Raw genomic sequence first — 17,530 nt, 5'->3', positions numbered from 1 at the left:
AATGGGCCATCCATCCGGACTTGTTCCAGATGCTGGTTCACCCTTGCGGCACACCCAAGGTGGACTTGATGGCATTATGCCACAGCCACATGGTCACCCTATGCATGTCCAGGACTCGGGGGCTTGCATGGTAGACTGTGTCAGCCTTGTGCCAATTTGCTCTGATGTACACCTTTCCCCCGATCTCGCTTCTCCGTAATCCACAAGTTGAAGGTGGAAGGGGGAATTGGTGGCTCCACATTGGCCTAGACCAGGGCTGGGCAACACCGGCCCTCCAGATGTTAATGAACTACACATCCCAGGATGCTTTGCATTAGTTTTGCTATGTGGCCATGCTGAAACTGATGCAAGGCATGCTGGGATATGTAGTTCATCAACATCTGGAGGGCCAGTGTTGCCCAGCCCTGGCCTAGACGGATCTGGTTCTTGGATATGCAGGCACTATCAGTGGCCCCTCTGCCTCTATGTCCAGACCTGCTCACTTAAGGTCCGTGTCTACATCCGAAACTGCAGCACCTGGCTTTTAAAGGGGTGGCTGAGACCTCCTTCTTAAGAGCCAAAGGCTTTAACTCAAGGGTTATCTCCACTATGCTCAAGGCCCGCAAGCCTTATTCGGCTGGTGCTTACCATTGCATCTGGCAGGCTTACTTTTCCTGGTGTCACACTCGCCGTTTCAATCTCTGAATTTACCATTTGTCCAGGATTCTGTCGTTTTTGCAGAAGGGGTTGGAGGCTAGATTGTGCTGGTCTTTAAAAGTAAGTTTCAGCTCTGTCCATCCTGTTTCACAGGAAGTTGGCATTATTGCAGCATGTCCACACTTTCATGCATGTTCTGCGTATCCACCCTCTTTGTTCCCCCAGTCGCTCCCTGGGATCTTTCCCTGGTACTTGCAGCTCTTCAGGCCCCCCCGTTTGAACCATTGATGTCAGTGGACCTTTGTTGGCTTACCTGGAAATCGTTTTCCTGTTGGTGATTGCTTTGGGCCAGAGAGTGTCTAACCCATGGGTCCTCAAACTGCGGCCCTCCAGATGTTGTGAAACTACAAATCTCAGCATGCCTTGCCACAGTTTTGCTATAAGGGAGTGTTAAAACTGTGGCAAGGCATGCTGGGATTTGTAGTTTCACAACATCTGGAGGGCCGCAGTTTGAGGACCCATGGTCTAACCTATCGACCCTGTTCTGTCAGTCACCTTATCTTATCTTTCATCCTGACAGGGCAGTTCTTCGAACCGTTCCTTCACACCTCCCCAAGGTGGTGTCTAAATTTCATGTCAACCAGGAGATTGTAGTCCCTGCCTTTCAGCAACCGGATGCCTTTCCTGAATCGTGTTCCATGAATGTGATCCGTGCTTTGCGCATCTATGTGTACGCACTAAGGTTTTTCGGAAATCTGACTTTCTCTTTGTATTCTACGGTTTTCAGAAGACAGGTTGACCTGCTAATAAGCGGACAATTGCCCGATCTGTCATCAAGCGCCACTTAGGTGGCTGCTTTAGGACGTCCCAGCGTTAGCCGTATGGCCCCTGATGTTTAAAGTTAATAGTTCCTCCTTTGAGTGAACTCGCATAAGTTCAGAATATGTTTCTGTATAGTGTTTCTCTTCCTTCTCTCCTTGTCTCTTGCCTTGTTGAAAACTGAGCTTCCTGGCCTGGAGGCATGGTAGAGGAGAGGAGGAGCTTGGCTGTCTGGGAGGCAGCAAGAAGTTTAACCTTTTGGGTGCTGTAATGCTCTCCACTCCACTACCCAGCAATAGCCCTTTCGCCCCTCACGTCCTCGAAGAAAGAGATTTAACAGGTAAGACATAAATCTCGTTGTGTTTGATACCAAATGTGACTACAAACTCTGTGAAGATACCAATTGTTCAAATAGTATTAAGTCTCTAGAGTCTGCTGAACGCCCAGATCTTGACTGAAGGAAATGTTTAATTTGAAGATCCCTCCACATTTCCTTATTGTGGAGAGGCCATTTGGATTGAACATCTGGGAATGGCAACACACCAGAAGGGTTAGATAATTGACCTATTCTCAAAATACCTGCTTTGTACCATGACTTAAAAGCCAATTTAGAGTCTCTCTGGATAAAATCTGGGTAATCAAATAATGGAGTCATAAGGGATTATCTTGAGGAGATGTACTTCTTAATTCTTTTACATTTCCATACCCGAAGAGTTGAACCTATAGTTGTGTGTGAAATAATAGGGACGTAAGGTAACCTGGGCAAAATTCCTAGGGGGATAATCGTGAAAGAGTTTTCAATATGTACCCATTGTTTTATTGGAGAAGGATTTGCCCATTCATAAATTCTGCCAAGCATATTGGCTTCATAATAAATTTCAAAGTGAGGAAGTGGGAAGCCTCCTAAATCTTTCCTTCTATACAAATACTCATGTCTAAATCGAGGGGACCTGCCACTCCACACAATTTCTCACCATCCGGGGGAAGCTTCGCAAAGCAAACTTTAGGGATTGAAACAGGTAGTGCCAAAAGCATATAGAGGATGTGCAGTAAGACATTAATTTGTACTATGTTTATCTTCCCTATCTGTGATAAGCCCTTGGAGGACCATGAGGATAGGTCTTTTCAGATTTTAGTAACTACAGTACCTCTTGATCTCTCGCAACTTCAACCTGCTGGCCATTATAGAAACCTGTTACAAAAGGGGAGGTGGGGGGAAGGGACTTGCAATCGCACAGGAAATAGAGTTTTATTCAACAAATGACCCCTCAAAGGTTATAGTGTGTATAATTCACATGTATGGATGAGGGTGTGCTACCACGGGACATCAATTTTTACTAGACATGGAGGACAGAAAGATGTGTCACTGTGCGGTGCACCAAAGAGAATTGGTATTAAAATGTAACCTTTATTATGATTGGTTAAAATATAGCGAAATAAGACACAAAACATGAAAATACACATAGACGTTAGTTTAAAAAAGGGTATTAGATTACCCTTACGACGTGGGACCCCTAACTCCTTATATAATTAATTGCGGTATTGTGTTCTTATGATCAGTCTAGTGATAGAATAATTGAAACAGATAATCTGATATGCGGCGGTACAGTGAGCAGTCACTTAAATATCTTTCACATGTAGGGTGAATCTTGCGGGTGCTGGTGCGGCCCTTATTGATGGACCAGTGTACTGGGCTCACTGAGGGTGCGTTTAGGTAGCATGCGGTTAAGGAGGATAGATAAATGATTGATTTCACCACTATGGGTGGTGTTTGCACTAGAGATTGCTGTGTTGAATTGACAGCAATTCTCCGTGCAGTACTCTCACTCACGGACCGACGTGCCACTGCTGCCGCTCACCTCCAAGTGTCCCGGAGCACGGTGCGCCTGATATGACGCGCCGTCTCACAGTGTAGGGCACGGGTGCAGCGGTCTCGCACTGTCGGCTGGCAGGGTGTACAACACAGCCAACGGGCTGCGAGCTACACCGGCGTACCAAGTTGGCCGCTTGCCTCCGAGTGTCCCGGAGCACGGAGCGCCTGATAATGACGCGCCGTCTCACAGTGCCGGACACGGGTGCAGCGGTCGCACTGTCGAGTGACCAGGTGCACAGCACAGCCAACGGGCTGCGAGCTACACGCGCCGCTCGGTGCTTTTAAGTTTAAACTAGACAGATCAAAATCAATTACATTTCAATGGGGGTAGGAAGTAGGGGTAGCCCACGAAGTGTACGGTCAGCGTACACTTCGCTAATGAGCTTCGTCAGGACCAACCTGAGTGGAACCTGGAAGCTCATTAAGTACCTGTAGGTTCATGAATATGGTAATCGCCGTCACCATTCATTGGCTGTCTCAGCTGTCACTCAGACCTGGAAAAAGTCCTGAGTAATAAAATTGACATCAGCTGGAGACGCAGCAAGAACCTAAAGGACATTCTGGTCCACAGTCACATGGAAAAAGGACCCACAGTGAGAATTAAGAGAAAGAGCACCTTAAGTGTGGTACCTGTAAAGTGTGCATGTACATAACACCTCGTGACACATATACAGACAAATTTGGCAAAACTTGGCGGATCAATTAGTACATCACCTGCGACACCGCAGGGATCATATACAATCTTGAATGTCCCTGCGGGAAACATTATATCGGAAAGACCCGCAGACCATTCAAAAAGAGGCTCTCTGAACATCTGTTAAACATCAAAAACGCCACAAGGGATAAAGCTAATTTCAAGACCCTAACCCCAGTGGCGAGGCATTTCCTAAAGTTCCATCATGGTGTCCCTAATGGCCTGAAGGCATTTGGAATGACCAAAATCACCATGAATATAAGAAGAGGGGATTGGGACAGGGAACTTCTTAAACAAGAAACCCGGCTGATTTTTCCTGATGGGTTCCATGGTCCCATCAGGACTCAATGAAGAAAATAATTACACCATTTTCTTGTAACAGACCTCCCCAATTCATTTCTGCCTGAAGCGTCCACCCTTTATGAGAAAATCGTCTCCTCTCTTGTTCACAACGACACCATCCTTACTGACATCTAATGTTCAAACTGAGAAATACCTGACACATGTCATGATTGCATTGTCGGATCAATCTGGATATGCTATGACAATATAATAGGAGCATGTTATGATCTAATTGGTAAATGTACAGAACCATAACATTATACTTAGGATGAACTTACCGGTATAACTTAAGACCTCAATGAACCTAATGAGATAGTCGATTTTAGCTAATCATAACAGACATTGAGGTTTATTTATTTTCTATATTGTGAAGAAGATTATTATATTATACTATATTTTATAGTGGATATCATCATTGCCTCATATGGCTGATAATATACCAAAAGGTAGCAGACATGAAGGGACCCATCACAGACTTCTGACCACTTGCCTAAGGTGTCGATTACACCTCATTACCACCAATATAACTATGTTTCTATCTACTTTATGACAATACAAATCACATTACAAGAATCTTTATTGTCACTCCCCGAATGACTTACACTTTACACCGAATATATATTCACTTACCATAACCGTAATTTTTCCTCATTATGAGTCTTTATGACCCGCCTAATCTTTTTTTATACAACACATGAAATTTCTTTCACTACCCTCGATCCCATTTTTATTAATAATACCGAAGAACATGCCCTCTGGAGGTCGCATGCTGCTCCCGACCCCTGTACGTAGGGTGCGTGTGTCTAAATGTATCACACGTATCCCCGGACTGGGGGACAAGGGGTAGCAATACGCACCGATGGCCGGGCAGCATCCTGGGTCACAATATCACAGTTTTATTTCTACACCTCTTTATATAGAAACACGCACGGCTTTTACCCATACCATATTAACAACACTTGTGCACATTCTTGCACATACACGCACTACCCAATTATGGCATCACAATGCATATTATCCTAATAAAACTCAAAGTTTAATTTCTCCATTTTCCCCACTTCCCCCCCCCCCCCTTTTTTTGCACACCACTCTGTTATTTTGCGTTTGTTTTGAATTATCACTCGTTTTGCCCTTACTATCACTGATCCCAACAGTCATGTAACTATAATCATATCCCATACATGTTCAGACCATATCCCTAATAATCATACGCATATATGAAATCCTTTCAGATTTTTGTCCGGGAATTGATGTTCTCTTCCCCTATCACTGAATTACATCACTGCGATGTATAAACACCAATCTTCGACAACAATCAATTTTTGTATTATAAATCGAAATATATATATATATATATATATATACCGATATAGTTCATTTGTTGTTATTCATTGGGCACGTTCATGTTTACTAAATTATTAACCTCCATACTCTCATATCAAACAGAAACATAGTCACAATCCAGGCAACGGATACCTGTCACAGCAAGACAGCAAGTCTGAGTGACAGCTGAGACAGCCAATGAATGGTGACGGTGATTACCATATTCATGAACCTACAGGTACTTAATGAGCTTCCAGGTACCACTCAGGTTGGTCCTGACGAAGCTCATTAGCGAAGCGTACGCCGACCGTACACTTCGTGGGCTACCCCTACCCCCATTGAAATGTAATTGATTTTGATCTGTCTAGTTTAAACTTAAAAGCACCGAGCGGCGCGTGTAGCTCGCAGCCCGTTGGCTGTGCTGTGCACCCGGTCACTCGACAGTGCGAGACCGCTGCACCCGTGTCCGGCACTGTGAGACGGCGCGTCATTATCAGGCGCTCCGTGCTCCGGGACACTCGGAGGCAAGCGGCCAACTTGGTACGCCGGTGTAGTTGGCTGTTGTACACCCTGCCAGCCGACAGTGCGAGACCGCTGCACCCGTGCCCTACACTAAAAGAAGGCGCGTCATATCAGGCGCACCGTGCTCCGGGACACTTGGAGGTGAGCGGCAGCAGTGGCACGTCGGTCCGTGAGTGAGAGTACTGCACGGAGAATTGCTGTCAATTCAACACAGCAATCTCTAGTGCAAACACCACCCATAGGGGTGAAATCAATCATTTATCTATCCTCCTTAACCGCATGCTACCTAAACGCACCCTCAGTGAGCCCAGTACACTGGTCCATCAATAAGGGCCGCACCAGCACCCGCAAGATTCACCCTACATGTGAAAGATATTTAAGTGACTGGTGTGAGACTATCAGCTCACTGTACCGCCGCATATCAGATTATCTGTTTCAATTATTCTATCACTAGACTGATCATAAGAACACAATACCGCAATTAATTATATAAGGAGTTAGGGGTCCCACGTCGTAAGGGTAATCTAATATCCTTTTTTAAACTAACGTCTATGTGTATTTTCATGTTTTGTGTCTTATTTCGCTATATTTTAACCAATCATAATAAAGGTTACATTTTAATACCAATTCTCTTTGGTGCACCGCACAGTGACACATCTTTCTGTCCTCCATGTCCATTATAGAAACCTGGCTCACACAATCAGACACAGCCTCGCCTGCAGCACTGTCACATGGTGGTTTCCACTTCACTCACACCTCCAGGCCTGGTAACTGTAAAGGAGGTGGGGTAGGTATATTACTGTCACAAGCCTTCACATACTCAGTTCTACCACCAGTTCCTTCACTCACATTTACATAATTTGAAGTTCACTCTATTAGGGTTTTTTCCCCTTTCTCTCTGCGTGTTGCTACTATCTATCGCCCACCTGGGCTTCCCAAAACTCAATTTCTAAAAGATTTCTCTGCCTGGCTCCCCCATTTCATCTCCACTATCATCTTGGGTGACTTCAATATTGCTATTGACAGTCCACCATCTTTGCATGCTTCCAAACTCCTCTCTCTAACCTCCTCTCTCTGCCTCTCCCAGTGGTCTGACTCCTCTACTCATGAGGAAGGCCACTGCCTTGACCTTGTTTTCACCGTGCTGTGCTCAGTCTCTGATTTTACTAACACTCCCTTCCCTCTCTCTGATCACAATCTCATTACCCTCTCACTCTCCTCCATTACCCCAAGCACATTGACACTGAAATCATGCAAGCCTACCCTAACCTGCAGAAATACTAATGGTATTAATTTTCCACAATTTTCCACCTCCCTGCAACAACCGCTCTCACTAATTTCTACATTTACCTCTCCTGACTCTGCTGTTTCCCACCTCTACCAGACACTAGAAACAACCCTTGATGAAGTGGCTCCCCATTACACCCCACGTAGGCTTAGATGCCAACCGTGGCACTCCAAAACAACAAGGCAACTACGAAATCAGTCACATAAAGTAGAACCCCAATGGCGTAAATCTTGTAATATGACTGACTTCCTCACATATAAGATTAGCTACCACTCCTACAGCAATGATTTGAACACTGCCAAACAAACATACTACCAATCTCTCATCTCTTCTCATGCCACCAACCCTAATCGACTTTTTAACACATTTAAGTCCCTTCTGTACCCTCCCCCACCGGCTACCATCCGTGCACAAGAACTTGCCTCCTACTTTAAGGACAAGATTGATAATATCCGAGATGAAATGGTATGCTTTTCCTCATCCTCTAACCCCCCCCCCTGCTGAGCTCTCTGGCACTTTCTCTTCATTTGAGCCCGCAAATGAAAAGGAAGTATCCACACTCTTCTTATCCTCCTACTCTACTACCTCTCCTCTCGACCCTATACCTGCGCAAGTCATTAAAAATCTATCTCCTGTGATTATTCCAACCTTAACTAAAATCTGCAATCTCTCTTGCTACTGGTACTTTTCCTTCTCTGCTCAAACATGCAGTGATTACTCCCATTCTGAAAAAAACACAATTCTGACCCTAACGCTCTCTCTAACGATCTCTCAGATCCCATGCCTCTCCAAACTACTGGAGAGTCTGGTCTACTCTCACCTCACACACTTTTCTTAACTCTCATGCCCTATTAGACCCGCTTCAGTCAGGCTTTCGCTCTCAACACTCCACTGAGACAGCACTGACTAAAGTGGTGAATGATCTGGTAACTGCCAAGTCTAAAGGCCATTACTCACTACTTATTCTTCTAGATCTTTCTGCTGCGTTTGACACTGTGGATCACACTCTTCTCTTACAAACACTACACTCCCTAGGTCTTAATGATACTGCCCTTTCCTGGTTCTCATCTTACCTATCTGATCGCTCTTTCAGTGTTCGCTTCTCTGACTCTACCTCCTCTTCACTACCTCTGACAGTCGGAGTTCCGCAAGGCTCAGTCTTAGGTCCTCTGCTTTTCTCAATCTATACTTCCTCGCTTGGCAAACTAATCCGCTCTTTCGGATTTCGGTATCACTTATATACGGATGATACTCAAATCTATCTATCAACCCCAGAGTTGTCACCAGTGGTTTTGGGCCGAGTATCTGAATGTCTCTCTGCCATCTCATCTTGGATGTCTTCTCGCCAACTCAAACTCAATATTTCCAAAACCAGCCAAGAACAGTTACCATCCTGATATCTCCATCACTGTTGACAACTCGACAATCTACCCTACCCCACAAGCTCGTTGCCTAGGGGTCATCCTCGACTCTGAACTGTCCTTTTTTCCCCCACATTCAATCTGTCTCCAAATCATGTTACATGCATCTAAAAAACATATCCAAAATACGACCCTATCTCACACAAGACACTACTAAATTTCTTATCCATGCACTCATTACATCGGCATTGATTATTGCAATAGTCTCCTAACTGGTCTTCCCAAGAACAGTCTCTCACCACTACAATCCATTTTAAATGCTGCTGCTAGGCTGCTCTTCCTTGCTCATCGTCTGCTGTTCTGCTCTGCCAGTCCCTCCATTGGTTGCCTGTATCTTACCGTATTCAATGTAAAACACTTCTACTCGCATATAAAGCTATTAACCATACTGCACCAGCATATATCTCTGCACTTATCACAAAAGATCTCCATCTCTCTTCTGCACGGATCACTAGCTCCCATTCACTATTACAGGACTTTCATCGGGCTGCTCTCATCCTATGGAATGCCCTTCCACGCACAATAAGACTCTCCACTAGCCTCCAAACTTTCAAGCGTTCCCTGAAAACTCACCTCTTCAGGCAAGCCTATCATATTTAAGTACCACAAGCATAACCTAACCCTCTGAGGCACTTACGTATTATATAGCTTTTCTTCTGGACTTGCAACTTGGTGGGACTGCTATGCTATTACTGGTGCCTGTCCTTGTGTTTGTCCCTAAAGATTGTAAGCTTGCAGCAGGGCCCTCCTACCTCTAAGGGCGGTATTCAATGAGCCTGATTCGCCATGTTTTTATGGCGAATTTGTGCTGTTTGGCGAATTTTTGACAAAAACGGTGAATCGCCCTATTCAATGACCACATGGCGAATACATTTGAAGGTTTTTGTCGCCATGATTCACCGAGTAGCATTTGCTATCTTTTTATGGTGAAGTGGAATGTGAACTTTTAAAATAAAGTGTTTTGTTTTTTACATTTGGTGTCAAAAAATCAGGAATTTTATTCTGAGGAGGGGCATGCTATTTTTATTCATGTGCTGTAAGCACATGAATATATATTTAATTTTAAAAATATTTTTTTTTTTTTTTTTTTTTTACACAGCAGCCAGCAGGGGGCGCCGGAGCCGAGCCGCTCATTACATATTCATATATTCACTGCACGATCATTACGATTGTGTGTAGTGAATATACGCCCCCCTGCTGGCACCCCCGGGGGGGCAGCCTGTGCTGCCTGGCACCCGGGGAGCCCACCTAACCCCCCACAAAGGTCTGGGCTAGGCAGAGAGACTACCATCTCTCTGCCTGGCACCGTCCTCAGGCTCCCTGCGGCAATCGCCGCAGGAGCTCATATTCGCCAGTCAGGGGCTCGCTGCCCCTGACTCGTTGAATACCGGAGCCTGTGCTGCCTGGCATCCGGGGAGCCCACCTAACCCCCCACAAAGGTCTGAGCTAGGCAGAGAGACTACCATCTCTCTGCCTGGCACCGTCCTCAGGCTCCCTGCGGCAATCGCCGCAGGAGCTCATATTCGCCAGTCAGGGGCTCGCTGCCCCTGACTCGTTGAATACCGGAGCCCGCCGGCTCCGGAACGTGGCGAATGTGCAGCGAATCCAAAAAAGGATTCGCTGCACCTCGCAGGTATTCACATTGAATACCGCCCTTGGTCTGCCTGCTGTTACCCAGTTTGTTTTATCACTGTTTACTATTGTAAAGCGCAACGGAATCTGATGCGCTATATAAGAAACTGTAAATAAATAAAACTACCGGGGTAAAATGTAATGAGCAGATTGGAGAAATGGGTTTCAGGAGGAAAACCCCAAGATATATTATGTGTTTGGTGACATTTGTATGTCTGTTGCAAGTGAATGTGGGTATCCGGGGGAGAGGTGAGGTTAAAGCCCTGTATGCACACATCGATTTTTCCCGATTTTCAATTCGATTTTGCTTAGAAGCAAAATCAAATTCTAAACAAAATTGAATGGTTTTTGTGTCACTTTCGATCTACATTCGATTCGATGTGCGCTCCCGTTATCACAAAATCGAACAGAAAAATCTACTGTGCAGCCAAGGAAATATCGAATTCGATCTAGTAAATCAAATGTACAAAATGTACCATGAATGTATATCGAATTTGATATCGAATTCGATATCTAATGCAAAAGTACAGATCTAATGCCAAATCGAATGGAAAGATCGGTACTTATGTATTATCTGGGCTCCCATGTTAAATGCACCCCATTTTTTCATACCCCTACTATCCAACTACGCATGGAGTTGATTTTATATAGTGTGGCGAGCCACCGTGCCTCAAGCGTGGCGACCCCCGCGGTCTCATAAGAAAAACGGGAGCCCAGATATCACATAAGTACCCAAAGATCTAATGCCCGCTCTAATAGAAAATCGTATCTAACATAGAATCAAAAGCAAATCGATGTGTGTGTGTGTATAGGCCTTCAGAGCAATTGACTTGACTGGCTGTAATTTATTTTAAAATAGGATAGGCCTCCAAAGATTGGAACTCATAAAATTTGGGAGGAAAGTTTTTGGGTTAGTAATAATTGCTAAAAGATCGCCAGAAAACAGTGCTAGCTTGTATGTCGTTTCTGCAACCCGTAGTCTTAATATGTCTGAGTTGGAACGGATGGCTCTCGATAGAGCTTCAATGCATAGAACAAAAATCAAGGGGGGGGCAGTGGGCATGCTTGTCCTGTCCCATTTGAGATAATAAATAGTTCTGACAGACTTCAATTGACCTTAACTCTATAAAGCACCAAAATCCTGTGTAGGGAGTGGGCTTTAGACCTATATATTCTAGTAAACTTCTCATAAATCCCCAGTTAATCCGATCGAAAGCCCTCTTGGTGTCGCTTGATAACCACATCATATGTGCTTTAGACTTCTTTGCCTGATGGATTTAGGCCCTTATTCAGATCTGATCGCAGTACAAGTTTGTTCTCAAAATGGGCAAAACCGTGTGCACTGCAGATTTAACCTGTATGGAGAGAGTTAGATTTGGGTGAGTTATTTTGTTTCTGTGCAGGGTAAATACTGGCTGCATTATTTTTACACTGCAATTTAGATTTCAGTTTCAACACACCCCACCCAAATTTTACTCTCTGCACATGTTAAATCTGCCCCACCTGCAGTGCACATGGTTTTGCCTATTTTGAGAACAAATGTGTACTGCTATCAGATCTGAATAAGGGCCTAAGTTCAACATTTTGGTGGTATTGTCACGAGCTTCCCGGCCCAGCACAAATCCCACTTGGTCATTGTGGATTAAGTTTGGTAGCAATAGCTTTATCCTATTAGATATTCATTTTGCGTATCATTTTAAAGATACTTAAGATGTTTAAGAGTTAAATGGGTCTATAGCTCAGGCATTGGGAAATATCTTTGTTTTCCTTAGGGATAAAGGTAATGTGTGCCAACAAGGATTGAGCTGAAAAAGAAAGTCAGTTACAGCATTAAAAGCAAAGAGCTTTATAGGCGATAGAGATTCGGTAAAAGTTTTATAATAAGAGATTGGGAGACCAGACCTTTCCTGATGGAGTGAGTTTAATCGCCTCATTTAGTAGTTCTTGTGTAAAGGGTCTATCTTCGGGAAGTCCATACCCCTAAAGTGACCATCCGCCAGGTTATAAAGGCTGGAATAATAAGTCTGAAAAGCCTTTGCAATGGAATTTATGCCCGCATTACATTACTCTGAGTGGTACTCTTTACCTAGCACGGCGCCCACGATGTCCATCGCGGTCATCGGGGGTAAAAAATCGCGGCCATCGCATGCACTAAAAAAACAGGTGCGACGCGATGCCCGCGATTTCCCATAGGGATCAATGTTAAAAGTGTGATTGGATGCGATTTTACTGTTCAATGCCTCAATGCCCACGATTTTTCCATAGGAAACAATGTTAAATGGGCCACAGAGCCCTAATAGTCCCCCTGAAGTCTTAAATGGCCCCCACAATTGTTAACGACACCCCACGATCAACGTGAACCCGAAGCGTGGCGAGCGCAGCGGTACGCGTCCTCCGACCTTTTCATACCCCCACTATCCACGTCGGCGTGGAGTTGAGAATAGAATAGTGTGGCGAGCGCAGCGAGCCACCGAGCCCGAAGCGTGGCGAGAGGACGCGGATACCTGTGAAGCCTGCGAAGGGACGCGTTTACCTGTGAAGGTATCCCCACGCTTCGGGCTCGCTGCGCTCGCCACACTATTCTATTCTCAACTCCACGCCGACGTGGATAGTGGGGGTATGAAAAGGTCGGAGGACGCGTACCGCCGCCCCTCGCGGGCTCGCTGCGCTCGCCACGCTTCGGGGTTACGTTGATCGTGGGGTGGCGTTAACAATTGTGGGGGCCATTTCAGACTTCAGGGGGACTATTTGGGCTCTGTGGCCCATTTAACATTGTTTCCTATGGAAAAATCGCGGGCATTGAACACTAAAATCGCGTCCAATCACACTTTTAACATTGTTCCCTATGGGAAATCGCGGGCGTCGCACCCGTTTTTTAGTGCATTTGATGGCCGCGATGGGCGCCGTGCTAGGTAAAGAGTACCCTCTGAGTTTATATCAGAATTGTTAAACCGGTGTCTGTGAAGCCCCATCGCCCCCCCCAACTGGTGTCTGTGACGCCCCCATTCTAACCTTTCAGCACCATGTACCTGTGTTTTATGTTCTATATTTCCCTGCTACTTGTACTTAGATCCCATATTAATAAATAATACCACATAGTGCACCCTTCCTATACGCCCTTTTTTCTCTTTGTATCCCTGAATCTTCCAGACTGTTGGTGGCAGCTCCCCCTGTGCAAGTATAATAGTATATAGTGGGGCTGATTCCACAGTATGTGCCAGTCTCCAGGACTCTGCATGGACACTACAATGTGATGAGGGTGTGATTCTCTGTTTCCTGTGTTCTAGGAGGATCTCCAGCTGTGGATGTCCCATGTGGCCTTCTGTAAGAAATGGGTACGCTATTGCTTTATCACAAGCTAGGGACACACATAGCATTTTAGGGCCCGCTTAACAGGTAGGATCCTGCACATGTTATTCAATGCAACCTACACATATGCGGCAGTGCTGGATCCAACCGCAGCATGACAGGATGGCCAGATAGAATGTTTTTGTTCCCACCGTGCACCTCTCCCGCCACGTGATCTACTTATAATCCAGTTGTGACACTGGATGGATCCTGTGCTGCCGAATAACTGTGAATCCAAAAGGCTCTTTCCTGCTAAGTGGGACTCACTGAAGCACTGTGAGGCCTTATCCTAATTATATCTAACCCCTCCCAGAGCGCATGCAGTGACTTGTTACCCATCTTCTCCTTCAGAACTGCAAACTCCAGCTCAGCAAATGCTTCTCCTCGCTGCTGGCCGTCCACCCTGATAAGCCAGGTAACTGTCCTCCACCCGGATAAGTCAGGTATCTGTACCTCTCTGACGTTACTATTCACGCTGAGCCCCTCTGTCCTGTGTGACGGTACGGCATCTGTCCTGCCCCCGGATAAGCTGGGCATTTGTCCTGCCCCCGGATAAGCTGGGCATCTGTCATGCCCCCGGATAAGCCGGGCAACTGTCCCCCACCCGGATATGCCAAATGCCTGTCCTGTTCCTCCAGAATTGTGGATCGTGGCAGCAAAGTGGGAATTTGAGGATCAGCTGTCAGCAGAAAGCGCAAGACACATTTTCCTGCGATCCCTCCGCTTCCACCCAGACTGCTCCAAATTGTACCAAGAAGTAAGTCTGGGCCCCATAGTGCGTTTAGGGTTTGGGCAGATGTACTGTTGCTGCTGTAACCTGATGCATAAATCTATTTCCTTTCCTGAAGTATTTCCGGATGGAGCTGATGAATGCTGAGAAACAGAGAAAGGAGAAGGAGGAGCTGGATCAAGCGCAGATGGATATTGTAAGAAACCTCATAGAGGGGGTAGCCCTGATACCATAGGATAGTATACCTGGGGGAGGAGCCCTGATAGGACAGGCCAACCTGTGGCTCTCCAGATGTTTTGAAACTACAAATCCCAGCATGCCTTGACACAGTTTTAACACTCACTTATACCAAAACTGTGGCAAGGCATCATGGGATTTGTAGTATCACAACATCTGGAGAGCCACAGGATATTACACCTGGGGGAGGAGGCCTGATACTATAGGATATTATACCTGGGGGGGGGGCTCTGATACTGTGTATAGTCGTCTATAATGCTCCTGTGTCCGGTATGTTTTAGAACGAGGGGCCTCTGGGGGGGGGGGATGGAATGGTTGGCTCTGGAATATTACGCTGTGGGACCCAAGTTGTCCAGAACAATTTGGCTCAGACTTTTTCGTTGCATAGGGTTCACATACTGAGCCTATACACCGGGACCCTTATGTATTTCTGTGGCTGGCTGACATGCCTGCATTCCCCTGGGTTTAGTCGGTACCTGCATAACCCTGTATAAAGGAAAGCCATACATTGCGTGTTGTATTGTCTTGTCTTTCCCGCCAGGGAGAAAATGGGTACTCTGAGGACATTCTAAATGGGACACTGGCCCGGGTGGTGTATAAAGCTGCTGTACAAAAGATACAAGGTGAGAGATTGATGACTGGAGAGGAAGGTGTTTATATAGTGGAAGGTGGTTGTAGTGTAAGGTGGAAATGGGAGAGGAAGGTGGTTATAGTGTAAGGTTGAGACTGTAGAGGAAGGCGGTTATAGTGTAAGGTGGAGCCGGGAGGGAACATAATTGGTATAGACCTGGTCCAAGAGAGCTGATGGGCCTGGTAGATGTAGAAGAGGAGACGGTCGATGCCACAGAGAGGGGGGGGGGGGAGGGATTGATACAGCCACAGAGAGTGGAGGAGGTGTGACGCCAGGAGTATGGGGATGTCCCTAGCAGTGAGCCAGGCAATGGAGGACCGGTATAATGGTATTAGGCTGGCGAGCTGTGATGGGTGATGTGTAGATATACTCAATCTATAATGTCCATATTTTGCCTGTCATGCATGCCAGGATTAGCTATAGGAAGCAGCAATACCCTACACTGTGCCACTCGGTGACTGACTCTTCCCTCCTCCCTGCAGGCGCTGGCTTCCACATTTCTCTCCTCTCCATCTCTAAAAAGTTTAGTTTCACTGAGGATCTACAGAGAGAAATTTATACAGAGTAAGTGAATGTGTGAGGTGAGCGTGCTGGACAGGCTGGTGGCGAGGCCCACGTGCTCCAGCTCTAGGGTCTGCCACAGTAACGGTGATGCCCTGATGTGAGAGTAACCCGCCCCGTTCAGCTTGCAGGCTCTCCATGCAGATGATCCTCTGACTTGGGACTTTGTGGCACGTCAGGAGCTGAGCAGTAAACGATTACCATCGGCAGAGTATACGTCCAAGCAGACGAAGGCGCAGGATGTGACACAGCAGGAGAAGCGATGCAGCCAGGTTTATGAGATTGCACTGAGATCTCTGCAGACAGGTCTGACACCCTGCCTATATATATATATATATATATATATATATATATATATATATATATATATATATAATATTATATATATATATTTTCTATATCCAGGTTCTACTATGGTCCCTGCTTCCACTGATTACATGATGCTTTTTCACAGAGTCCATGTGGAGCATGTTCATCACCTTCTGCCTGGAGAGGTGCAAGCGGCAAACGAACAGCAAGGAGCTGAGGCAGGAGGTAACTGCCATCATTACTCCGTACAGCGACCGGGGAGATTTGGTGCCCATTATGTGGCTGGACAGATCATGGGTGTTATGATGAAGGAACATGCATGAGGCAATTTTTACTATAAGCAAAAATAAGTACTCGGTGCTTGTTTATATGAGAAGGGACAAAACGAAGATGAGGGACCTACAGGGTCTCCTCCCTCAGCCAATCACATTGCAGCGTTTGTGGTCCTTGTTGCACACTTGCACTTCTTTGCTGGTAGGAGACTGTAAGCTCTGTGGGTGACTACTCTGTCTTCTCCTTTCAGAGGCAGGAGCGGCTGCTGTCGGCTTTCTGTAAAGCACATGAGGCTGGTTTGTTGGCACAAGCTCTGTACAGCGATTGGGTGAGGATATTCATCTCCTAGGCCGGGGTGGATGATGCCGCAGTCAGTACTGTTCTATACTTTGCTTTTCATGATTAAATGTCTTTCAGATGTCACACCTGGTAGCGCTCGGGCAGGTGGAGAGTGCCATGGAAATATCTGGTGCAGCCACAGAGAAGTTCAGTGCATCTGTAGACATGTGGAGGAGGAGGCTGGAGCTCTTGAGAGCGTTGAAGGCTGAAGACCTGGAGCAGGTGTTTGAAAGGGCATTTAAAGCTGTAAAGCCCCAAGTAAGTGCCTTCCTCCTAGGACAATAGCATGTAGCCATAAATAGTTCACATTATTGCTTGGGAGCCCAATGTCCCTGGATTTAATTGGATAGCTTCTCCTTAGTACCGTGGAGATGTCTGGAAGCTGCCACTAGGGGGAGTATGCTCAGGAACAGGGGCTAAGATGCTCAGTAGTAATGTCCCCATATGAGCCCAAACTTATTCCCCTAAGGTGAGGCCATTGTCAGCCTGCTTAGTGACCTCTGCAGAGGTCATAGCTCAAAGAAAGAGGCACTCTCAGAGTAAAAGTAACCT

General features: G+C 46.0%; 1 protein-coding gene across 1 annotated transcript in view; it reads left to right on the top strand.

The window, feature by feature from the left end:
* The window catches only part of UTP6 (UTP6 small subunit processome component), an 89,278-nt gene that overhangs the window by 67,090 nt on the left and 4,658 nt on the right, over positions 1-17,530 (top strand). Inside the window, exons 5-14 of the mRNA XM_083164609.1 lie at positions 13,838-13,885; positions 14,250-14,313; positions 14,537-14,655; positions 14,747-14,824; positions 15,407-15,488; positions 15,979-16,060; positions 16,182-16,363; positions 16,512-16,591; positions 16,890-16,967; positions 17,057-17,237. Coding sequence (XP_083020735.1) covers positions 13,838-13,885; positions 14,250-14,313; positions 14,537-14,655; positions 14,747-14,824; positions 15,407-15,488; positions 15,979-16,060; positions 16,182-16,363; positions 16,512-16,591; positions 16,890-16,967; positions 17,057-17,237 — 994 coding nt within the window. The remainder of the gene's footprint in view (positions 1-13,837; positions 13,886-14,249; positions 14,314-14,536; positions 14,656-14,746; positions 14,825-15,406; positions 15,489-15,978; positions 16,061-16,181; positions 16,364-16,511; positions 16,592-16,889; positions 16,968-17,056; positions 17,238-17,530) is intronic.

This window comes from Crinia signifera, chromosome 11 (assembly GCF_055691185.1).
Source record: "Crinia signifera chromosome 11, ASM5569118v1, whole genome shotgun sequence".
Taxonomy (NCBI): domain Eukaryota; kingdom Metazoa; phylum Chordata; class Amphibia; order Anura; family Myobatrachidae; genus Crinia; species Crinia signifera.
This window is presented reverse-complemented; position numbering and strand designations above follow the sequence as displayed.